Consider the following 27,185-nt stretch of genomic DNA (forward strand, 5'->3'; position numbering starts at 1 on the left):
ATTCCAAAACCTGACAAAGATGCCACAAAAAAAGAAAACTACAGGCCAATATCATTGATGAACATAGGTGCAAAAATCCTTAACAAAATTCTAGAAAACAGAATCCAAGAACATATTAAAAAGATCATATATCATGACCAAGTGGGCTTTATCCCAGGGATGCAAGGATTCTTCAATATCTGCAAATCAATCAATGTAATACACCACATTAACAAATTGAAAGATAAAAACCATGTGAGTATCTCAGTAGATGCAGAGACAGCCTTTGACAAAATTCAACATCCATTTAAGATAAAAACCCTCCAGAAAGCAGGAATAAAAGGAACATACCTCAACATAATAAAAGCCATATATGACAAACCCACAGCAAACATTATCCTCAATGGTGAAAAGTTGAAAGCATTTCCCCTAAAGTCAGGAACAAGACAAGGGTGCCCACTCTAATCACTAATATTCAACATAGTTTTGGAAGTTTTGGCCACAGCAATCAGAGCAGAAAAAGAAATAAAAGGAATCCAGATTGGAAAAGAAGAAGTAAAACTCTCACTGTTTGCAGATGACATGATCCTCTACATGGAAAACCCTAAAGACTCCACCAGAAAATTAATCAATGAATATAGTAAAGTTACAGGATATAAAGTTAATGCACAGAAATCCCTTGCATTCCTATACACTAACAATGAGGAAACAGAAAGAGAAATTAAGGAAATAATTCCATTCACCATTGCAACAAAAAGAATAAAATACTAACGAATATATCTAACTAAAGAAACAAAAGACCTATATACAGAAAACTATAAAACACTGATGAAAAAAATCAAAGAGGACACTAACAGATGGAGAAATATACCATGTTCATGGATTGGAAGAATCAATATAATGAAAATGAGTATACTACCCAAAGCAATCTATAGATTCAATGCAATCCCTATCAAGCTACCAATGGTATTTTTCACAGAACTAGAACAAATAATTTCACAATTTGTATGGAAACACAAAAAACCTCGAATAGCCAAAGCAATCTTGACAAAGAAGAATGGAACTGAAGGAATCAACCTGCCTGACTTCAGGCTCTATTACAAAGCTACAGTCATCAAGACAGTATGGTACTTGCACAAAGACAGAAATATAGATCAATGGAACAAAATAGAAAGCCCAGAGATAAATCCATGCATCTATGAACACCTTATCTTTGACAAAGAAGGCAAGAATATACAATGGAGAAAAGACGATCTCTTTAATATGTGGTGCTGGGAAAACTGGCCAACCACTTGTAAAAGAATGAAACTAGAACACTTTCTAACACCATACACAAAAATAAACTCAAAATGGATTAAAGATCTAAACGTAAGACCAGAAACTATAACACTCTTAGAGGAAAACATAGGCAAAACACTCTCCGACATAAATCACAGCAAGATCCTCTATGATCCACCTCCCAGAGTAATGGAAATAAAAGCAGAAATAAATAAATGGGACCTAATTAAACTTAAACGCTTTTGCACAACGAAGGAAACTATAAGCAAGGTGAAAAGACAGCCTTCAGAATGGGAGAAAATAATAGCAAATGAAGCAACTGACAAAGAATTAATCTCAAAAATATACAACCAACTCCTGAAGCTCAATTCCAGAAAAAGAAATGACCCAATCAAAAAATGGGCCAAAGAACTAAACAGACATTTCTCCAAAGAAGACATGCAGATGGCTAACAAACACTTGAAAAGATGCTCAACATCACTCATTATCAGAGAAGTGCAAATCAAAACTACAATGAGGTACCATCCAACGCTGGTCAGAATGGTTGCTATCCAAAAGTCTACAAACAATAAATGCTGGAGAAGGTGTGGAGAAAAGGGAACCCTCTTACACTGTTGGTGGAAATGCAAACTAGTATAGCCACTATGGAGAACACTGTGGAGATTCCTTAAAAAACTGGAAATAGAACTGCCATATGACCCAGCTAATCCACTGCTGGGCATACACACAATTCTGAGGAAACCAGAATTGAAAGAGAAACCTGTACCCTAATGTTCATTGCAGCACTGTTTATTATAGCCAGGACATGGAAGCAACCTAGATGTCCATCGGCAGATGAGTGGATAAGAAAGCTGTGGTACATATGCACAATGGAATATTACTCAGCCATTAAAAAGAATACATTTGAATCAGTTCTGATGAGGTGGATGAAACTGGAGCCTATACAGAGTGAAGTAAGTCAGAAAGAAAAACACCACTACAGTATACTAACACATATATATGGAATTTAGAAAGATGGTAATGATAACCCTATATGTGAGACAGCAAAAGAGACACAGATGTATAGAACAGCTTTTTGGACTCTGTGGGAGAAGATGAGGGTGGGATGATTTGAGAGAATAGCATTGAAACATGTATATTATCATATGTGAAACAGATCACCAGTCCAGGTTCGATGCATGAAACAGGGTGCTCAGGGATGATGCACTGGGATAACCCAGAGGGATGGGATGGGAAGGGAGGTGGGAGGGGAGTTCAGGATGGGGAACACATGTACACCCATGGCTGATTCATGTCAATGTATAGCAAAGCCACTACAATATTGTAAAATAATTAGCCTCCAATTAAAATAAATAATTTTAAAAACAATTAATATTTTAAATTTTTAAATTTAAAATATTAAAATCTTAATATTTTGACTATTTATTATAGTTTGAGTATCTATTTTTCATTTGAACTAACATAACACAATTGCCTATCAGTAGAAAATTAGATAAATATATTCACATTTATGTATATGAGGGAATGCCATGTAGGAGTAGACATGAATGAAATTATGCATATCAGCATAGATAAATCTAACAATTTTGAGTGAAAGCAAATTTTAGATGATGTATACAATATATAATTATATTAAATGTTTATGGATACATTCATATACAGAAAAATATTAAAATATGCATGGGAATGAAACATTAACTTGAAGATAAGGATAACTTCTCAAGAAAGGAGAAAACAAAAGTTACTGTTTGAAGCAAAAATGACAGTCAAATAATATGGTGAGTACATGACTGATTTATTATTTTCTTTGTGAAATGCTACATGTTTAATTATTCCTAAGTCGCTTCAGTCATGTCCGACTCTGTTCAATCCCATAGAGGGCAGCCCATCAGGCTCCGCTGTCCCTGGGATTCTCCAGGCAAGAACACTGGAGTGGGTTGCCATTTCCTTCTCCAATGCATTAAAGTGAAAAGTGAAAGTGAAGTAGCTCAGTCGTGTCCAACTCTTTGTGACCCCATGGACTGTAGCCTACCAGCCTCCTTCGTCCATGGGATTTTCCAGGCAAGAGTACTGGAGCGGGTTGCCATTGCCTTCTCCATTTAATTATTAAGTATATTTTTATATATATGGGCTTTCTTAGTGGCCCAGCAGTAAAGAATCCACCTGTAATGCAGGAGACATGGATTCAGACCCTGGGTGGGGAAGATCCTCTGGAGGAGGGCTGGAAACCCACTCTAGTATTCTTGCGTGGAGAATCCCATGGACAGAGGAGCCTGGTAGGTTACACTCCATAGGGTCGCAAAGAGTCAGACATAACTGAAGCAACTGAGCTATATATTTATGTATAGGGCTTCCCAGGCAGCGCTGGTGGTAAAGAACCTGCCTACCAATGCAGGAGATTTAAGAGACTTTAGTTCAATTCCTGAATCAGAAAGATCCCCTTATATATATACTTAAAGATGGAACCAATTTCCCTTTTTTTACTCAGACTGGCAAACCTGATCATGGGAGCATTCAATAAATAAAAGATATTAATTTAATAACAACTGTTCCCATTTAAAATATTCATGTTTTGATAATACTAATATTTTCACAAGCAACCCACAATTTAAATTGATGTTTGAATATCTGTATCAAGGATAGAGAACAAAAAACAAATTTCTATTATTTAACAAAGACCTAGTGATAATTGAGGAAATTCATAGACACAGTCAAGATTTCTGAGGGAATTTGTACCTGTGGCAATCTTGAATTAAATGGCAGATCTGGTAGTGTTTCTTATTTATCTTATTAGTAACAAGAGAAGGAGGAGTGTTTTGGCTTCTGTATATTAAATAGGAAGACAAAGTATGTTTTCTATAATACCTATCACATAGTAGTTATTAACTACTATATTGACATTTTACATCTATCTATCCCTCCCTTTCAATTTTGATGCTTGAAAAAATTGTGATTTTTATGTATGTGTATGTGTTGTATCATATTTATGCATGTACGTGTGTGTAGGTATATAACATGTTGGCATCCATATCTATACATACATACATACATACATGTAAATATTTATTGTCTTACTTTATGGTTAAGTGGAATAAAACACATGCCTGCCTATAGAACATTTATTACATTTTTTCCTTTACTCCAAGAGCTCTTCAGAAACCAATTCAATGATTTGTTATAGTCCTTGGCAGAGTAGATCCACTTTCTCATTTTCTGTCCCTTGTCTTTATAGACAACATAGTGGGATTAAACCTGTTTTGAACAGCCTGGGGTTAGACTTTTCATGTCCACATATAACCTTTGGTTTAAAATTGAGATAGAAATTTATAACCTTGTATCAGTTTTAGATGTACAACATAGTGATTCATAATTTTTAAAGTTATATTCCATTTACAGTTATTAAAATGTTGGCTATAGTTATATATAATCTTTTATATATTAATTGTGTTGCATGTAGTATGTAGAAATACTTCTATCTCTATTAATAAACAAAATAAAGGGAAGATACATAAACTCACAGGTTAAAATCAGACAGACCATTTATCCAAATCCAGGAATATGGAATGTACATAACAACAGTTCCAATTAATATGCCATGCTGTCATTCATAAATCTTATTGTAAAATACAGAGGAAAAAAATTATGGCAAAATACTTTAAATGCTTCAGATCTATTGAAGCATTTATTTTGCCATATGTCATTGCTTTAAATCAATACCTGATCTTTATAATCTGTATGGTTATTAAGGGATCCAGCTTTTTTCCTCTATATTTTAGAAGAAAATGTCATTTAAAAGACCTCAATTTCTAGCAGTTTTAATTACAGAAGCATGGTGTCATATTAATTTTACATAAGGCACTTGCTTTATTTTGATCTTGTTTATGTGAATTTTAGAAGCTGAATTATTGATTAGAATCCTATTAATAAATTCTATTAAGAAAAATTTGGGACTATGACTAAAAAATGGCTTCTTTTTTCTTACTCATATTTATGTTCTTTGTGTATTTAATTTTCATTTTCAGGAAATTTAACTTAACAACTTAATTCAATCATTACTAGTTTCTTAAGTGCCCTATCTCAAGTAGCCTATCCTTATCCTATAATAAGGAAGTGAAATTCCTCTAATTTCACAGAAAATTAAATCAGGGATCATGGAAAAAGCAAGAGAGTTCCAGAAAAACATCTATTTCTGCTTTATTGACTATGCCAAAGCCTTTGACTGTGTGGATCACAATAAACTGTGGAAAATTCTGAAAGAGATGGGAATACCAGACCATCTGACCTGCCTCTTGAGAAATCTGTATGCAGGTCATGAAGCAACAGATAGAACTGGACATGGAACAACAGACTGCTTCCAAATAGGAAAAGGAGTACGTCAAGGCTGTATATTGTCATCCTGCTTATTTAACTTCTATGCAGAGTACATCATGAGAAACGCTGGACTGGAAGAAACACAAGCTGGAATCAAGATTGCCGGGAGAAATATCAGTCACCTCAGATATGCAGATGACACCACCCTTATGGCAGAAAGTGAAGAGGAACTAAAAAGCCTCTTGATGAAAGTGAAAGAGAGTGAAAAAGTTGGCTTAAAGCTCAACATTCAGAAAACGAAGATCATGGCATCCGGTCCCATCACTTCATGGGAAATAGATGGAGAAACAGTGGAAACAGTGTCAGACTTTATTTTGGGGGGCTCCAAAATCACTGCAGATGGTGACTGCGGCCATGAAATTAAAAGACACTCCTTGGAAGAAAAATTATGACCAACCTAGATAGCATATTCAAAAGCAGAGACTTACTTTGCCAACTAAGGTCCGTCTAGTCAAGGCTATGGTTTTTCCTGTGGTCATGTATGGATGTGAGAGTTGGACTGTGAAGAAGGCTGAGCACTGAAGAATTGATGCTTTTGAACTGTGGTGTTGGAGAAGACTCTTGAGAGTCCCTTGGACTGCAAGGAGTTCCAACCAGTCCATTCTGAAGGAGATCAGCCCTGGGATTTCTTTGGAAGGAATGATGCTAAAGCTGAAACTCCAGTACTTTGGCCACCTCATGCAAAGAGTTGACTCATTGGAAAAGACTCTGATGCTGGGAGGGATTGGGGGCAGGAGGAGAAGGGGACGACCGAGGATGAGATGGCTGGATGGCATCACTGACTTGATGGACGTGAGTCTGAGTGAACTCCAGGCGTTGGTGATAGACAGGGAGGCCTGGCATGCTGCAATTCATGGGGTCGCAAAGAGTCGGACACGACTGAGCGACTGAACTGAACTGAACAGAAAAAAACAATATCAATCATTCTTTTGAGTTTTAATACTCTTCATAGTAACATCAGGTTTTAACTAAATATTAATAACCTTGAAAAGTTAGACCAATTTCAAGTTAGAGTAATGAAAATCTATAATCTATAAAATGACAGAAATATCTGTGTCCTATAAAATGCTTGGAAAGAGTATGTATTTGTTGATCCAATACAGTTATAAGTTACTGGTTATAATATAAGCTATACTGTGTAGTTTATATTTCATTAAATCACTATTTTAGAGTCAATTTTGTCTTTAGAATGTAGTTATGCATACAAATCTTAAAATATCTTTGGCTTATTCGCTTTCAATAGAAATTAAGAAGAAGCAAAATACAGAACAACCAAAAGTAAAATAAGAATACATTCATCTTTCACATGTTTAAATTTTCAAAGAGGGCAGATTTCCAGTCGCCTTCCTTTATTTTTTATTTTTTATTGAAGTATAGTTTATTTACCATGTTGTGTTAGTTTCTGGTGTATAGCAAAGTGATCTAGTTATTTCTTATTTATTATCAATAAGAATATGAAAGTGATTTCTTTCATATTCTTTTCCTTTATGGTTTATTACAGGATATTGAATATAGTTCCCTACACTAGTTTATATACAGTAGTATATATTTGTTAATCCCAAACTCCTAATTTATCTTTTCACCCATTTCCCTTTTGGTAATCGTGAATTTGTTTCCTTTGTCTGTGAGTCTGTTTCTATTTTGTAAATAAGTTCATTCATATCATTTTTGTAGATTCCACATTTAAGTGATATCACAGAATATTTGCCTCTAGTAAGCACAAGCTGGAATCAAGATTGCCAGGAGAAATATCAATCACCTCAGATATGCAGATGACACCACCCTTATGGCAGAAAGTGAAGAGGAACTAAAAAGCCTCTTGATGAAAGTGAAAGAGGAGAGTGAAGAAGTTGGCTTAAAGCTCAACATTCAGAAAACGAAGATCATGGCATCTGGTCCCATCACTTCATGGGAAATAGATTGGGAAACAGTGGAAACAGTGTCAGACTTTATTTTGGGGGGCTCCAAAATCACTGCAGATGGTGACTGCAGCCATGAAATTAAAAGACGCTTACTCCTTGGAAGAAAAGTCATGACCAACCTAGATAGCATACTGGGAGAAGGCCATGGCACCCCACTCCAGTACTCTTGCCTGGCAAATCTCATGGATGGAGGAGCCTGGTGGGCTGCCGTCCATGGGGTCGCGAAGAGTTGGACACGACTGAGAGACTTCACTTTGACTTTTCACTTTCATGCATTGGAGAAGGAAATGGCAACCCACTCCAGTGTTCTTGCCTGGAGAGTCCCAGGGATGGGGGAGCCTGGTGGGCTGCCGTCTATGGGGTCACACAGAGTCGGACACGACTGAAGCGACTTAGCAGCAGCAGCAGCAGCAGATAGCATATTGAAGAGCAGAGACATTACTATGCCAACAAAGGTCCATCTAGTCAAGGCTACGGCTTTTCCAGTGGTCAGTCGCAAAGAGTCGGACACGACTGAGTAACTGAACTGAACTGAACTGAACTGTACTGTATAGATGTGAGAGTTTGACTGTGAAGAAAGCTGAGTGCCGAAGAATTGATGCTTTCGAACTGTGGTGTTGGAGAAGACTCTTTTTTTTTTTTTTACTTTATTTTACTTTACAATACTGTATTGGTTTTGCCATACATTGACATGAATCTGCCACGGGTGTATACAAGCTCCCAATCCTGAATCCCCCTCTCACCTCCCACCCCATAATATCTCTCTGGATCATCCCCATGCACCAGCCCCAAGCATCCTGTATCCTGTATCGAACATAGACTGGCGCTTTGTTTCTTACATGGTAGTATACATGTTTCAATGCCATTCTCCCAGATCATCCCACCCTCTCCCTCTCCCTCAGAGTCCAAAAGTCCATTCTATACATCTGTGTCTCTTTTGCTGTCTCTCATACAGGGTCATCATTACCATCTTTCTAAATTCCATATATATGTGTCAGTATACTGTATTGGTGTTTTTCTTTCTGGCTTACTTCACTCTGTATAATCGGCTCCAGATCCATCTCATTAAAACTGATTCAAATGTATTCTTTTTAATGGCTGAGTAATACTCCATTGTGTATATGTACCACAGCTTTCTTATCCATTCATCTGCTGATGGACATCTAGGTTGTTTCCATGTCCTGGCTATTATAAACAGTGCCTTATGACCCAGCAATCCCACTGCTGGGCATACACACCATGGAGAAGACCCTTGAGAGTCCCTTGGACTGCAAGGAGTTCCAACCAGTCCATTCTGAAGGAGATCAGCCCTGGGATTTCTTTGGAGGGAATGATGCTAAAGCTGAAACTCCAGTACTTTGGCCACGTCATGCGAAGAGTTGACTCATTGGAAAAGACTCTGATGCTGGGAGGGATTGGGGGCAGGAGGAGAAGGGGACGACCAAGGATAAGATGGCTGGATGGCATCACTGACTCGATGGACATGAGTCTGAGTGAACTCCAGGAGTTGGTGATGGACAGGAAGGCCTGGCATGCTGCAATTCATGGGGTCACAAAGAGTCGGACACGACTGAGTGACTGATCTGAACTGAACTGAATGGACATTAGAGTCTATGTATCTTTTTGAATAGAGTTTTCTGCAAATGCGTGCCCAAGAGTGGGATTGCTGGACCATATGGCAACTCCATTTTTACTTTTTTAAGGAATCTCCATACTGCACTAACCTTTCTTTATTCTTGAATTGAACTTTAAAACGCAGTATAAAGAATAGGAAATCTATATTAACTCATTTTGTAATCCATAATTCATTGCCTTTAAAAAAAAACATAAATTCAACTACAAGGGCTCTCAAGCTTTTCTGATTTACTTTGTTTACAGTGGTAACTTTCTTGTACTATTTGGCAATATTAAGAACCAAGAGTAAGCTAAAAATCTCTGTATCCATTAATAAGAGTGCTCAGTAAATTAAAAAAAAAAAAAGAGCGCTCAGTAAGGGAGCAGTAGGTCACAAGTATTCCATTAGAACACTGAGGTATTCTGATGCCATGGAATTCTATGTAGGACTTTCTATTTTGTTTTATTCAGTCTGAAAAAGGAAATGAAGCTCAAGCATCGTGTTTTCCTATTAATTATAATTTATAATTTCTAATGCCTTGGTTTTCTTTAACGCTTTCAGACAGATTTACAATATGTATGTAAAACAATGTTGGTTTTTTAATCTATAAAGTATAAAATGCTGAAAAACTTCAAAATATTCCAATTTTATTCTATGACAAAAATTATATTAGGTTAATAATATAATTATGTTATATTAGGTAATATAAATTGCATTTTAATCCACTTAAATGCAAATTTCTGTTTAGTGTTCATTAAACTGTTGAGAAGCTTAAATGGATTTTATGAAAATTAAACATCTTAATTCATAAAGAACTTAATAAACTTTAATTCTGGCTTATATAAAATTAAAATTTAATATTTAAGTCTAGTTTATATGTTTATCTTTTTGGAAAATAGATACATCATATTTTAATACAGATCTCTTGAAGTTTAATGAGAAAGTAAAGACATGTTCATGCTTATAAATGTACATCAAATGATAGTTCAGGACTTCATTTTTATGCTATTCCCAAGAGTGGTTTTACTGATTCGTAAACCATACGGCTTATGCAAACTGAAGGAAACAACTTTAAGAAAGTTGGAGTCATGCCTCTGAAAAATCCTGTCACTCCTTGTCTTTTATAAATTTTATAAAAGACGCTAATCATATTTAGCTGTGGAACTCCTAGAAAATGAAAGGGAAGGGGAAAATCAAGTTAATTTGATGTTTTAGCTTTCTTTTTAAACACTGACTCAGGTAAAACATGCTAAAATAGGTAATAAAATACAATTAATTAAATTATTTCACAAGCAGTCCCAAAGAATCATCTCTGATTCATAGTATTATGTACATAATCAGAGACTCGAATGGAATGATTTGATGCTCATCTCTATTTAATTTTCTTTCATTTTAGGAACAAATTCTGTCCATTGGAAGTGAAATTTACTTGTAATTATCATAGACTTATAATTTTTAAAGACTATCCGGACATACAGAGGTATCTAATTCAGTATCTCATGCCTTAAGAACATCTCAAAGTCAGAAACAAATTCAAATGTGTTTCTCATTTGATATTTTTCTCAGGAAATGATTCCACCATTCATGTAGCTGTTGAAACTGGAAATCTGAAAGGCATCCATGACATTTCCCTCATGTTACATATCCAAACCAGTGCCCATCAATTTTACCCTCTAAATATCTCTCAAATCCATCCATTTACTTCCATGTCCACTGACATGCCTCCAGCCTTCAAATGACCAGCAATCTTCTCTAAACTATTGGCATAATCACCTCCTTCATTTTTTTCTGCATACTTTAACCAGAGAGAAATATTAATGATGCAAATCTGATTATATTACTGTCCTGCTTCAGTAATTTTCCATTATGCTTAAATATAGTATGCTGCGGCCTCTGTTTCCATCTCCCACCTAACTTGTTACCATTCCCTTGCTTTCTGCACTCCAGCCTTACATCCTATTCAGTTTCTCAAATGTCTTTTTGCTTCTTCCCTCTTCAAACTAGTACACTGGCTTTTCCCTTTGCTTGAAAGTAACTGCCCCCACGGTTGTCTATTTTACCCCACTTCAGCCTTCAGTTCTCAGTCTAAGCAACACTTCTGGGAGGAAGTTTTTTCAGATCTGCCTTAGATTCCACCTTCCCCATATAGTCTTTAGAGAACTTCACTTTTCTTTTGTAGCTCTTATCAAAGTTTATATGTGTGAATTTTTAGTTAACAGCCATCTTCCCTATAGGGTTACCAGTTTCATGAGAGCAGGGACCAATGTTTCTTTTTCCTTACTCAAACCTCACCTGCATTGCACATTGCAGAGTTGGCAACATTCTCAAACTCTCTAGTTACCATTTTTCTCCCTAATCTTACATCATTTTCCTGAAATTGGCATAGCTGAGTGTAAAAAGCGCAGAGAACTGAAAAAAAAATGTCTTTCACTCTTAGTTTTAGTTTAAGCATTTCCTCTCACCACCCACCCCACAAAATAAAAGGATTCCTTTGAAATCTTAAGAAAGTCCCTCAAAACTTTAACAACTATTTACTTGCCATGGAATTTCTTGGAGAATAGTCTATTACTAGATGAATTTTTTGTGTTTTTTCAATAGAAGCTAATAACATTTCTCTCAAATTCTATATTTTTATAAAGGAATATAGAGAACATGGTTACTTTTTTCTGTCTGTGGTTTTGTACTTTTTTAATTGAAGTATAGTTGATTACAATGTTGTGTTAATTTCTGCTGGACAACAGAGTGGTTTGGTTATACATATGTATACATTTTTTATATTCTTTTCCATTATGCCTTATCACAGTATATTGAATATAGTTCCCTGTGTTATACAGTAGGATCTTGTTGTTTATCCATTCTATATATAATAGTTTGCCTCTGCTAAGCCCAAACTCCTTTCCTTCCCTCCATCACCTCCTCCTTGGCAACCACAAGTCTGTTCTCTATCTACGTCTCTCAATCTGTTTCTGTTTCCATAGATAAGCACATTTGTGTCATATTTTAGATTCCAAATATAAGTGATATAATATGGTATTTGTCATTCTCTTTCTGACTTAACTAACTGTGTGGATCACAATAAACTATGGAAAATTCTGAAAGAGATGGGAATACCAGATCACCTGACCTGCCTCTTGAGAAACCTATATGCAGGTCAGGAAGCAACAGTTAGAACCTATATGCAGGTCATGGAACAACAGACTGCTTCCAAATAGGAAAAGGAGTACATCAAGGCTGTATATTGTCACCCTGCTTATTTGACTTATATGCAGAGTACATCATGAGAAACGCTGGACTGGAAGAAACACAAGCTGGAATCAAGATTGCCAGGAGAAATATCAATCACCTCAGATATGCAGATGACATCACCCTTAAGGCAGAAAGTGAAGAGGAAATAAAAAGCCTCTTGATGAAAGTGAAAGAGGAGAGTGAAAAAGTTGGCTTAAAGCTCAACATTCAGAAAACGAAGATCATGGCATCCGGTCCCATCACTTCATGGCAAATAGATGGGGAAACAGTGGAAACAGTGGCAGACTTTATTTTGGGGGGCTCCAAAATCACTGCAGATGGTGACTGCAGCCATGAAATTAAAAGATGCTTACTCCTTGGAAGAAAAATTATGACCAACCTAGATAGCATATTGAAAAGCAGAGACATTACTTTGCCGACTAAGGTCCATCTAGTCAAGGCTATGGTTTTTCCTGTGGTCATGTATGGATGTGAGAGTTGGACTGTGAAGAAGGCTGAGCACTGAAGAATTGATGCTTTTGAACTGTGGTGTTGGAGAAGACTCTTGAGAGTCCCTTGGACTGCAAGGAGATCCAACCAGTCCATTCTGAAGGAGATCAGCCCTGGGATTTCTTTGGAAGGAATGATGCTAAAGCTGAAATTCCAGTACTTTGGCCACCTCATGGAAGAGCTGACTCATTGGAAAAGACTCTGACGCTTGGAGGGATTGGGCACAGGAGGAGAAGGGGACGACAGAGGATGAGATGGCTGGATGGCATCACTGACTCGATGGACGTGAGTCTGAGTGAACTCCGGGAGTTGGTGATGGACAGGGAGGCCTAGCGTGCTGCGATTCATGGGGTCGCAAAGAGTCGGACACGACTGAGCGACTGAACTGAACTGAACTTAGTATGATAATTTCTCAGTCCATCCATGTTGCTGCAAGTGGCATTATTTCATTCTATTTTATGGGGGCTGAATAATATTCTATATTTACACCACATCTTTATACACTCATCTGTCAATGAACATTTAGCTTGTTTCCATGAACTGGCTATTGTGAATATTGCTGCAGGTATCTTTTTGAATTATAGTTTTGTCCGGATGTATGCCCAAAAATCAAATTGCTGGTTCATACAGCAACTCTATTTTTAGTTTTCTGAGGAACCTCCATCATTGCTGCACTATCTTATATTCCTACAAACATTGTAGGAGGGTTTCCTTTTCTCCACACCCTCTCTAACATTTTTCATTTGCAGACTTCTTAATGGTGGCCACTGGCCATACTTGCCAATGTGAAGCAGTATCTCATGTGGTTTTGATTTGCATTTCTCTAATAATTAGAGATTTTGAGCATCTTTTCACATGCCTGATGCCCATGTAGAAATGCTTACTTTTCCCCTAATGTTGAGCCCATTTTCCCTATTGATTTTCCCCCAATTTATTATTATAAAAATTGTAAACTACAAAAATGTTGTACAATGAACATTTGTATAATTACCACCTAGTTTCTAAATCTGACATTTTGCCATACTTATTTTTTGCCTCTCTTTTTCTCTTCTCTGTACATGAGTATAAATGTGTGTATGTCATTTGAAAGTAAGTTGCAGACACTATGACACTTCTTCCTTAAATACTGAAACATCTCCTAAAAACAAGGACATCAGTCCACATAACCATGGTATTATGATCAATGCCTTTGAAAATTAAAAATAATTCCCAATATCACTAAATACCTCCTTATTCAAATTTTGCAAATTATCCAAAAGATGTCACTTATAGCGTTTTTTCCCAAGCTAAAATCTAAACAAAATTCACTCCTTGTGCTTGGTTGTTATGTTTCTTTAATTTCTTAATCAAGATTAGTTAGTGCCAGTCCCCTACCACCACCATTGTTTCTATGACAATGACTTTTTGAAGAGCCCAGGCCAATTGTCTTATAGAATATTTCACATTCTAGATTTGTCTGGTTGATTCTTAATAGTATCATATGTCTTATTTCTCAATCCCCTATATTTCCTTTAGGTCTGAAAGCACAATCAAATGCCAGTAAAACATTTTTTTGGCAAGAGTACTTCATATCAGAAGTCATGCATTTCATATTACATTACATCACATCAGAAGGCATATATATCAGGTTTTTTCACTGCTACCAACACCAAGTTTGGTCACTTGGTAAGGGTGATGACTATCCATTCTCTCCATTGTCAAGGTTTGTCTTCCTTTTTGCAGTTAGCAAGAAATCTAATAGATGATACTTAGGCATTATGTGAATTTACTATTCCCCAATACCATTTAACTTAGTAGTTTTAACATTCCCTGATGAGCCTAGGATTCAGATACTGATTTTTAAATATCATTACTCTGTATCATACTAAAAAGAAAAATAGTTAGTATGGGTTTTTGAGAGCAGAGAATGTATCAATACAAGCAACCAGAAAACATCATTTTCCAAAAATTACAGAAGAGCCCAAGGAAAATGAATATGGACATGTTCAAAAAACAAAGGAAGATTTTCAGTTCCAGTTATAACAGAGTAGATTCTGTCAACTAACCCTTCAAATAAGAATACTCTTAAAAGATGAACCAAATACATTAAGGGCTTTCCAGGTGGTGCTAGTGAGAAAGAACCCACTTGCCAACGCAGGAGAGCTAAGAGATCCAGGTTCAATTCCTGGGTCAAGAAGATCCCCTGGAGGAGAGCAAGGCAACCCACTCCAGTATTCTTGCCTGGAGAATCCTATGGACAGAGGAGCCTGACAGACTACAGTCCATAGGGTCACAGAGTTGGACACGACTGGAGCGACTTAGCACTCACACACACACAAATACATAAAAACACTTTGAGAGCAATCAATGCAAGCAAGACAAGATCACCGAGAGAAGGAAAGTATAGAAGTAATCATTATATTCACTCTGGTGTTTTTTTCTTAGGCCATTTGGCCATTTTCAGCATCAGAGAATAGAGTTCAAGAGAAAAAACAACAATGTTACTGAACTGAGGACAGAAGTGCCAGATATTTGAGGAGCAAAATCATGAAAGAGTTAGCATCAGTGAAGTGAGTCCAAACAATCTCTGTATAATTTTCCCTTGGAGCACTGCCAACTCCAAAGCTGCACAAAATGCAGTTTCAATAAAGCCAGCAGAAAAGAGCAGCTGGAAGGCTAAAGGTGTAAGAAAAGATTTTAGCAGTAACACAGTGCTGGATAACAGAGGTTGGAGTTTAAGTCCAACAAGGTGGGGGGCTGTGATAAACACTCTAGGCTTTCAAATAATACCCATGAACAGTCACTGTCTAGGAGTAAAGGACCATACTCTAAGAGTTCCTTGGAGAAAAGCCAAAGCTGAAATAGGTCATCTTTAACAAAGTCTAAACATTTAGAGGAGAAGAAAATGGCAACCCACCGCAGTACTCTTGCCTGGAAAATCCCATGGGCGGAGGAGCCTGGTAGGCTGCAGTCTATGGGGTCACTAAGAGTCACACACGACTGAGCGACTTCACTTTGACTTTTCACTTTCATGCACTGGAGAAGGAAATGGCAACCCACTCCAGCGTTCTTGCCTGGAGAATCCCAGGGACGGGGGAGCCTGGTAGGCTGCCGTCTCTGGGGTCGCACAGAGTCAGACACGACTAAAGCGACTTAGCAGCAGCAGCAGCAGCAAACATTTAGATTATCCATGTATACTGTAGCTACCTACCAAAAAGCTTAACCCTGTTTGGAGAAAAATAACGTTATTCAGAGCCTACAATTTTTCATACAAAATGCCCATCATTCAATTCAAAATAATGAGGCATGCTACTTTAACAAAGAATCAAATAACTGAAAACCTAGCAAGAAAAAAATCAATAAAAAATATTCATATATTAAATTTAAAATAATTGTGATTAATATTTTTAAGAAATTAGAAAAAATAGAGACTTTCACAAGAAATCTGGAATCTATTTTTTAAGAATAAAAAATGGAAACCCTAAAATTGAAAAAAAAATACTAAGACTTCAATGTATGAGTTTAATAGCAGATTAGACATTGCAAAACATAGTTAGTGAACTCCAGAAGATAGCTTCAGCAAGAAGAAAAAAAACCCACCCAGACTGAAGCACAGATATGAGGGTGGAGGGGAACAGAAAATACAGAAAAGAACATAATAGATATATGAGATATGAAGAACAAAATCTAACACACATGTAATTGGAATGTCAGAAATAAAGAAACAATAGGATCGAGCAATATTTAAAGCAGTTTGGGCTCAGAATTTTCCCAAACCTGACAAAAGCCATCAAATTGCATATTTTAAAACCAGGAAGAGGATAAATATAAAGCAAATGACATTTAGCATGCATGTTCAGTCACTCAATCATGTCTGATTCTTTGTGACCCCATGGATTGTAGTCTGTCAGGCTCCTCTGTCCATGGGATTTTCCCAGCAAGAAAACTATTGGAGTGGGTTGCCATTTCCTTCTCCAGGGAATCTTCCCAACCCAGGGATAGAACTCGTATCTCCCATGTCTCCTGCATTAGCAGGCAGATTCATTACCCCTGAGCCACCTGGGAATCCCTAAATGATACTTTAGGCACATAATAAACTGTCGAAAACCAGAGACAGAGAAAAAAAACATCTAGAGAAAACAGAAAATACAGCATATTAAAAGAGCAACAATAAAACTGATAGCTAACTATTAAACAAAAATTACAGAACTCACAGACATTGGAATAATATTCTTTTAATGTGCCATAAAAAGAGACAAACAAAGCTAAGAGAATCTGTTGCTAGCAGATCTCCACTAAAAGAACTTCTGAATGGAGTTCTTTAAGTAGAAGAGTACAATCCTCCGTGAAAGAAAGGAAATTCAGGAAAGGAAACAGAAACAAAAAGAGAATAAAATATATATTAATGCTGATTTTAAAAACAGTAATGTCTTATGGGGTTTAAAACATATGCTCTAGTAAAATATATGACAACAGCAGCATAAAAGGAGGCAGTATAAATGAAAAGTCAAACTGTTATATTAGAAATTGGTAAAAATACTAATTTAAGGTAGGCTGTAATTAACAAATGATTCGTAATCTTCAAAGTCACCATTAAAAGAAAAATAAAGAATATATAACTAACAGGATAATAAAGAAGAAATAATGAACATATCTGATATATGTGGTCTCCACTTAACATGCAATAGTACCTTAAAATACAAATGTACTAAAGCAAAATAATCACACTGAATTTTTTTTGAAGATCTAACTATATGCTTTTCATAATGGATATATTATATATAAGGATACAGAAAGTCTGAAAGTAAAAAGGTGTTTAAAAATTATACCAAGTAAACATTAACTAAAAGAAAGCTATTGTAACTATATAGTATCAGCCAAAGTAGACTTTTTAAGGTAAAACATTACTAGAAATAAGAGGAACATTTCATAATAAGAAAAGAATCACTCTAAATTGAAATTCACATAATAATAATATAGCTTCAGAATATATAAAGCCAAAGTTGACCAAGTTAAAGGAGGGATGGAAAAATCTACAATCATGATTAGAGATTTAAACACAATTCTGTCAATAGAAAAAGCAGACCAAAAAATCAGTAAGAATATAAAACATTTACAAAGCATTTACCTAATTGACCTTTCATAACATATATGTGCTGTGCTGTGCTCAGTTATTCAGTCATATCTGACTCTTTTCAACCCCATGGATTGTAGCCCACCAGGCTCTGCTATCCATTGAATTTTCCAGGCAAGAGCACTGGAGTAGGTTGCCATTTCCTACTCCAAAGGATCTTCCTGACCCAAGGATAGAACCCACGTCTCCTGCATCTCCTGCACTGGCAGGCAGATTCTTTAACACATATATAGAACACTAAATACAACTTCAAAACCGACTTTCTTTTCCAAGTGTACAGTGAACATTTACCAAGACAGACTATATCTGGACCATAAAGCAAGTCTCAATAAATTTCGAAGTATAGAAATCATGCACAGTATATTCTCTCTATACAGTGTAATTAAACTGAAAGTTCACTGTTAAAAAGATCATTGGAAAATCCCCAAATGTTTGTAAATTAAGCAACATACAATGAGTACATTGTATATAACCAATGGGTATATTCTAAATAGTCTATGGGTCAAGAAAGAAATCACAGTGGAAATTTGGATGATATTTTGAGATGAATAATAATGAAAATGATATCAATTTATAGTGTAGAAGTAAAGCAGTACTTACAGAGATATGAACTTATTCAATAGAATTTATATATTAGCAAAGAAAGATTTTAAATCAATTATCATAACCAGCGGTCAGCAAGCTTTTTCTATAATGGCCCAGAGAGTAAATATTTTAGGCTTTGGGGCCTCTTGCAGCTACTTAACCCTGCCATTGCAGCATGAAAGTAGCCATAGACAATATGTAAATAAATGAAGGTGACTGTGTTCCAATTAAAGTTTATTTCTATAAATAGAGAGTCAGATTTGGCCTCCAGGCCTAGTTTGTCAACTTCTGACCTAAACCTCTAACTCAAGAAATTAAGAGAAAAAGGAGGATGAAAATAATACAGAGAAGAACAGAAACCAATGAAATAAAAACAAACAACAGAGAAAAATCAATAATGTCAATAGATGAAATCAGTAAACCCCAACAAATGTGATTAAGAAAAAGAAAGGAAAAATAACAAATTGCTTATATCAGAAATGAAAAAGGAGACATCACTTAAGACCAACAGCATTATCAAGGGTTTAATAAAAGGACATTATTAATGACCTTAGCTAATTAATTTAGATGTTTAGATGAAATAGATAAATTCTTTGAAAAATATAATGTCTTCACACTGGCAAAAGAAGAAATAGGAAGCCTGAATAATTAATAACTTTTAAAGAACTCAAATCTGTAATTAAAATACAGGGGGAAGAAAACCTTCCATCAAAAATATTTAGACAAAATTGGCTTCACTGGTGAATTTTTCCAACTATTTAAGGAAAAAACAATTCTAATCATATACAAATTCTTCCAAAGAATAGAAAAAGAAGGAACATTTCCTGTATTTATGGGGCCAATGTAACCATAATACCAAAACCTGATAAGAACATTAAAACATTACGAGGAAAGAAAATTACAGCCGGGGGCAGTCCTACGATGGCAGAGGAATAGGACAGGGAGACCACTTTCTCCCCCACAAATTCATCAAAAGAACATTTGAACGGTGAGCAAATTCCACAAAACGACTTCTGAATGTTGGCAGAGGACATCAGGCACCAAGAAAGGGAGCCCATTGTCTTCGAAAGGAGGTAGGACAAAATATAAAAGATAAAAAAAAGAGACAAAAGAGGTAGGGATGGAGACCCATCCCGGGAAGGGAGTCTTAAAAGAGGAGAAGTTTCCAAACACCAGGAAACCCTCTCACTGGCGGGTCTGTGGGGAGTTTTGGAATCTCAGAGGGCAAAATAATCAGGAGGAAAAATAAATAAATAATAAATAAAACCCACAGATTATGTGCCTAACAGCAACTCCCAGCAGAAAAGTAGCCCAGACGTTCGCATCCGCCACCAGTAAGCGGGGGCTGAACAGAGAGGCCTGGTCTGCATTGAGGGCAATCTGAGGGAGCTAAAATGAGATAGCAACCCAAACTGTGGGATAGCCAGAAAGAGAGAGGAGAAAAAAAGAGAGAGAGAGAGAACTGTCCCGTGAAAAGCCCTATTTCTGCTTTATTGACTATGCCAAAGCTTTTGACTGTGTGGATCACAATAAACTGTGGAAAATTCTGAAAGAGATGGGAATCCCAGACCACCTGACCTACCTCTTGAAAAATCTGTATGCAGGTCAGGAAGCAACAGTTAGAACTGGACATGGAACAACAGACTGCTTCCAAATAGGAAAAGGAGTATGTCAAGGCTGTATATCGTCACCCTGCTTATTTAACTTATATGCAGAGTACATCATGAGAAATGCTGGACTGGAAGAAACACAAGCTGGAATCGAGATTGCCAGGAGAAATATCAATCACCTCAGATATGCAGATGACACCACCTTTATGGCAGAAAGTGAAGAGGAAATAAAAAGCCTCTTGATGAAAGTGAAAGAGGAGAGTGAAGAAGTTGGCTTAAAGCTCAACATTCAGAAAACGAAGATCATGGCATCCAGTCCCATCACTTCATGGCAAATAGATGGGGAAACAGTGGAAACAGTGGCAGACTTTATTTTGGGGGGCTCCAAAATCACTGCAGATGGTGACTGCGGCCATGAAATTAAAAGACGCTTACTCCTTGGAAAAAGTTATGACCAACCTAAATAGCATATTAAAAAGCAGAGACATTACTTTGCCGACTAATGTCCGTCTAGTCAAGGCTATGGTTTTTCCAGTGGTCATGTATGGATGTGAGAGTTGGACTGTGAAGAAGGCTGAGCGCTGAAGAATTGATGCTTTTGAACTGTGGTGTTGGAGAAGACTCTTGAGAGTCCCTTGGACTGCAAGGAGATCCAACCAGTCCATTCTGAAGGAGATCAGCCCTGGGATTTCTTTGGAAGGAATGATGCTAAAGCTGAAACTCCAGTACTTTGGCCACCTCATGGAAGAGTTGACTCATTGGAAAAGACTCTGATGCTGGGAGGGATTGGGGGCAGGAGGAGAAGGGGACGACAGAGGATGAGATGGCTGGATGGCATCACTGACTCGATGGACGTGAGTCTGAGTGAACTCCGGGAGTTGGTGATGGACAGGGAGGCCTGGCATGCTGCAATTCATGGGTCGCAAAGAGTCAGACATGACTGAGTGACTGAACTGAACTGAAGGCACTGCTGGGCCCACTCACAGAACACCAAGGACTGAACGAACACCAAAGGAGAGCTAGCCGGCTGCAGACCGGCCCATCTCCCACCGGAGTCAGGGAGGCAGGCAGGTGGCAGCGAGAGCCGGAAAGGCAAGGGGCATATTCAACCCCAGAGATGGCATCCTCTACCAAACTGTGAGCAGCCTCCCAGTTGCTAACCAAGACTTCCTGGGATCCTGGATGATTGACATCCGCCGGGAGGGTCACACCCAGAGATCAGCTCCCCAGAAGAGTCATACAGCACACCTGAGAGGGCCCTCCTGCTGTGCACCCAGGAAACCAAGTGGCCAGGATGGGAGAGGCAATAAGACGCATCCCCCACCTAGGGAGAGTGCACTCGCCAAGCAACTGGTCACCTGAGCTGCTTGGACCTGGGAAGGGCACAAAACTCAGGCCTAATTGGGTCTGCACCTTTGTGGAGTACCTGTGAACCTGAACCTGAGCAGCTTAGACCTGGGAAGTGCACGCAACCCAGGGCCCGCTTTAGACAATTCCCCTGCAGAGCAACCTGGAGCCTGAACAGTGTAGACTGGGAAAACACACACACCATGAGTGGCAGCAAACCCAGTGTGGCCGAGACACTGCAAGCACTCCCCACATACGCCAGTGATATTTGTTTACGGTGTCCCTCACTCCCCAGAGCATGACTGAACAAGTGAGCCTAAAGAAGTGACCACCTTCGCCTCCTTGCGTCAGGGCGGGAATTAGACACTAAAGAGAACTGCAAACAGACAAAGCCAAAATAAGCAGAGGGAACTGCTTTGGAAGCAACAGGTGCAACAGATTAAAACACTGTAGTTACACCCCAAGACACATATTAATCAAAACAAAGGTCAAACACAAAGAACAAATATTAAAAGCAGCAAGAGAAAAACAACAAATAACACACAAGGGGATTCCCATAAGGATAACAGCTGATCTTTCAATAGAAACTCTTCAGGCCAGGAGGGAACGGCAGGACATACTTCAGGTGATGAAAGACAAAAACCTACAACCCAGATTACTGTACCCAGCAAGGATCTCATTCAAATATGAAGGAGAAATCAAGAGCTTTACAGACAAGCAAAAGCTGAGAGAATTCAGCACCACCAAACCAGCTCTTCAACAAATGCTAAAGGATCTTTTCTAGACAGGAAACACAGAAAGGGTGTGTAAACACGAACCCAAAACAACAAAGTAAATGGCAACGGGATCATACTTATCAATAATTACCTTAAATGTAAATGGGTTGAATGCCCCAACCAAAAGACAAAGACTGGCTGAATGGAAACAAAAACAAGACGCCTATATATGCTGTCTACAAGAGACCCACCTCAAACCTAGGGACACATACAGACAGAAAGTGAAGGGCTGGAAACAGATATTTCATGCAAATGGAGACCAAAAGAAAGCAGAAGTAGCAATACTCATGTCAGATAAAATAAATCTTAAAACAAAGGCTGTGAAAAGAGACAAAGAAGGACACTACATAATGATCAAAGGATCAATCCAAGAAGAAGATACAATTATAAATATATATGCACCCAACATAGGAGCACCACAATATGTAAGGCAAAGGCTAACAAGTATGAAAGGGGAAACTAATGATAACACAATAATAGTGGGAGACTTTAATACCCCACTCACACCTATGGATAGATCAACTAAACAGAAAATTAACAAGGAAACACAAACTTTAAATGATACAATGGACCAGTTAGACTTAATTGATATCTATAGGACATTTCACCCCAAAACAATGATTTCACCTTTTTCTCAACTGCAGATGAAAGCTTCTCCAGGATAGATCACATCCTGGGCCATAAATCTAGCCTTGGTAAATTCAAACAAATTGAAATCATTCCAAGCATCTTTTCTGACCACAGTGCAGTAAGACTAGATGTCAACTACATGAGAAAACTATTAAAAATTCCAACATATGAAGGCTGAACAACATGCTTCTGAATAACCAACAAATCAAAGAAATCAAACAAGAAATCAAAATATGCATAGAAATGAATGAAAATGAAAACACAACAACCCAAAACCTATGGGACACTGTAAAAGCAGTGCTAAGGGGAAGGTTCATAGCAATACAGGCTTACCTCAAGAAACAAGAAAAAAGTCAAATAAATTACCTAACTTTACACCTAAAGCAACTAGAAAAGGAAAAAATGAAGAACCCCAGGGTTAGTAGAAGGAAAGAAATCTTAAAAATTAGGGCAGAAATAAATGCAAAAAAAAACAAAAGAGACCACAGCAAAAATCAACAAACATAAAAGCTGCTTTTTTGAGAAGATAAATAAAATTGACAAACTATTAGCCAGACTCATCAAGAAACAAAGGGAGAAGAATCAAAACAACAAAATTAGAAGTGAAAATGAAGAAATCACAACAGACAACACAAACATATAAAGGATCACAAAAGACTATTATCAGCAACTGTATGCCAATAAAATGGACAATATGGATGAAATGAACAAATTCTTAGAAAAGTACAATTTTCCACAACTGAACCAGGAAGAAATAGAAAATCTTAACAGGCCCATCACAAGCATGGAAATTGAAACTATATTCAGAAATCTTCCAGTAAACAAAAACCAAGGACCAGATGGCTTCACAGCTGAATTCTACCAAAAATTTAGAGAAGAGCTAACACCTATCCTACTCAAACTCTTCCAGAAAACTGAAGAGGAAGGTAAACTCCTAAATTCATTCTAGGAGGCCATCATAACCCTAATAACAAAACCTGACAAAGATACCACAAAAAAAGAAAACTACAGGCCAATATCACTGATGAACATAGATGCAATAGTCCTTAACAAAATTCTAGCAAACAGAATCCAAGAACATATTAAAAAGATCATACATCATGACCAAGTGGGCTTTATCCCAGGGATGCAAGGATTCTTCAATATCTGCAAATCAATCAAAGTAATACACCACATTAACAAATTGAAAGATAAAAACCATATGAGTATCTCAGTAGATGCAGAGACAGCCTTCGACAAAATTTAACATCCATTTATGATAAAAACCCTACAGAAAGCAGGAATAGAAGGAACATACCTCAACATAATAAAAGTGATATATGACAAGTGAAAGAGAAGTTGCTCAGTAGTGTCTGACTCTTTGCGACCCCATGGACTGTAGCCTACCAGGCTCCTCCGTCCATGGGATTTTCCAGGCAAGAGTGCTGGAGTGGATTGCCATTTCCTTCTCCAGGGGATCTTCCCGACCCAGGAATCAAACCTGGGTCTCCCGCATTGCAGGCAGACGCTTTACCGTCTGAGCCATCACTCACTAATATACGACAAACCTACAGCAAACATTATCCTCAATAGTGAAGAATTGAAAGCACTTCCCCTAAAGTCAGGAACAAGACAAGGGTGCCCACTCTCACCATTACTATTCGACATAGTTTTGGACGTTTTGGCCACAGCAATCAGAGCAGAAAAAGAAATAAAAGGAATCCAGATTGGAAAAGAAGTAAAACTCTCACTGTTTGCAAATGACATGATCCTCTACATGGAAAACCCTAAAGATTCCACCAGAAAATTACTAGAGCTAATCAATGAATATAGTAAAGTTGCAGGATATAAAATTAACACACAGAAATATCTTGCATTCCTATACACTAACAATGAGGAAACAGTGAGAGAAATTAGAGAAATTAAGGAAATAATTCCATTCACCATTGCAACAAAAAGAATAAAATACTAACGAATATATCTACCTAAAGAAACTAGAGACCTATATATAGAAAACTATAAAACACTGATGAAAGAAATCAAAGAGGACACTAATAGATGGAGAAATATACCATGTTCATGGATTGGAAGAATCAATATAGTGAAAATGAGTATACTACCCAAAGCAATCTATAGATTCAATGCAATCCCTATCAAGCTACCAATGGTATTTTTCACAGAACTAGAACAAATAATTTCACAATTTATATGAAAATACAAAAAACCTCGAATAGCCAAAGCAATTTTGAGAAAGAAGAATGGAACTGAAGGAATCAACCTGCCTGACTTCAGGCTCTACTACAAAGCCACAGTCATCAAGACAGTATGGTACTTGCACAAAGACAGAAATATAGATCAATGGAACAAAATAGAAAGCCCAGAGATAAATCCACACACCTATGAACACCTTATCTTTGACAAAGGAGGCAAGAATATACAATGGAGAAAAGACAATCTCTTTAACACGTGGTGCTGGGAAAACTGGCCAACCACTTGTAAAAGAATGAAACTAGAACACTTTCTAACACCATACACAAAAATAAACTCAAAATGGATTAAAGATATAAATGTAAGATCAGAAACTATAACACTCTTAGAGGAAAACATAGGCAAAACACTCTCCGACATAAATCACGGCAAGATCCTCTATGATCCACCTCCCAGAGTAATGGAAATAAAAGCAGAAATAAACGCGACCTAATTAAACTTAAACGCTTTTGCACAACGAAGGAAACTATAAGCAAGGTGAAAAGACAGCCTTCAGAATGGGAGAAAATAATAGCAAATGAAGCAACTGACAAAGAATTAATCTCAAAAATATACAACCAACTCCTGAAGCTCAATTCCAGAAAAAGAAATGACCCAATCAAAAAATGGGCCAAAGAACTAAACAGACATTTCTCCAAAGAAGACATGCAGATGGCTAACAAACACTTGAAAAGATGCTCAACATCACTCATTATCAGAGAAGTGCAAATCAAAACTACAATGAGGTACCATCTAACGCCAGTCAGAATGGCTGCTATCCAAAAGTCTACAAACAATAAATGCTGGAGAAGGTGTGGAGAAAAGGGAACCCTCTTACACTGTTGGTGGAAATGCAAACTAGTACAGCCACTATGGAGAACAGTGTGGAGATTCCTTAGAAAACTGGAAATAGAACTGCCATATGACCCAGCAATCCCACTGCTGGTAATACGCACCAAGGAGAGACACGTGTACCCCAATGTTCATCACAGCACTGTTTATAATAGCCAGGACATGGAAGCAACCTAGATGTCCATCAACAGAAAAATGGATAAGAAAGCTGTGATACATATACACAATGGAATATTACTCAGCCATTAAAAAGAATACATTTGAATTGGTTCTAATGAGGTGGATGAAACTGGAGCCTATTATACACAGTGAAGTAAGTCAGAAAGAAAAACACCAATACAGCATACTAATGCATATATATATGAAATTTAGAAAGATGGTAATGATAACCCTATATATGAGACAGCAAGAGACACAGATGTATAGAACAGCCTGTTGGACTCTGTTGGAGAAGGCAAGGGTGGGATGATTTGAGAGAATAACATTGAGATATGTATATTATCATCATATGTGAAACAGATCACCAGTCCAGGTTCAATGCATGAGACAGGGTGCTCAGGGCTGTTGCACTGTGCTGATCCAGAGGGGTGGGATGGGGAGAGGGGTGGAAGGGGGGCTCAGGATGGGGAACACATGTACACCCATGGCTGATTCATGTCAATGTATGGCACAAACCACCACTAGAATATTGAAGTAATTAGCCTCCAATTAAATAAATTTCTTAAAAAATTGAAAATTTTAAAAGAGAGGGTTAAAATATAATAAATAAATAAATTTGAAGAGAATTGGCATGTTTATCATACTGAGTCTCCCAATCCTTGAACATGGTATACATATCTGATTTGGGAGTGTTACAAAATGTCTCTCACTAAACCTTTATAACTTTCTCTGTAGTGATTCTGCACAAAATTTATTACATGTATTTATAAGCTCTTCCTATTTTATATGATTATAAAAATTATTAAAATTTCATTTGCCTAATAAGAAAAGAAAATTACAACAAAACTTCTCATGAATAAGATATAAAAATATCAATCAAAATACTATCAATCAAATTAAACTCTATACAAAAGGGCAATGCAGCATAAACATGTGAATTTTTTCCCATGATTTCAAGGTTAACATTTTAAAATCACTGTGCAATTT

General features: G+C 37.2%; 1 protein-coding gene across 2 annotated transcripts in view; it reads right to left on the bottom strand.

The window, feature by feature from the left end:
• The window catches only part of LOC102187823 (calcium-binding mitochondrial carrier protein SCaMC-1-like), a 56,433-nt gene continuing 39,260 nt past the window's right edge, over positions 10,013 to 27,185 (bottom strand). For both annotated transcript variants that reach the window (XM_018045841.1, XM_018045840.1), the window contains one exon: positions 10,013 to 10,332. In XM_018045841.1, coding sequence (XP_017901330.1) covers positions 10,166 to 10,332 — 167 coding nt within the window. In that variant the 3' untranslated portion in view covers positions 10,013 to 10,165. The remainder of the gene's footprint in view (positions 10,333 to 27,185) is intronic.

The sequence above is a fragment of the Capra hircus genome, chromosome 3 (genome assembly GCF_001704415.2).
Source record: "Capra hircus breed San Clemente chromosome 3, ASM170441v1, whole genome shotgun sequence".
Classification (NCBI taxonomy): domain Eukaryota; kingdom Metazoa; phylum Chordata; class Mammalia; order Artiodactyla; family Bovidae; genus Capra; species Capra hircus.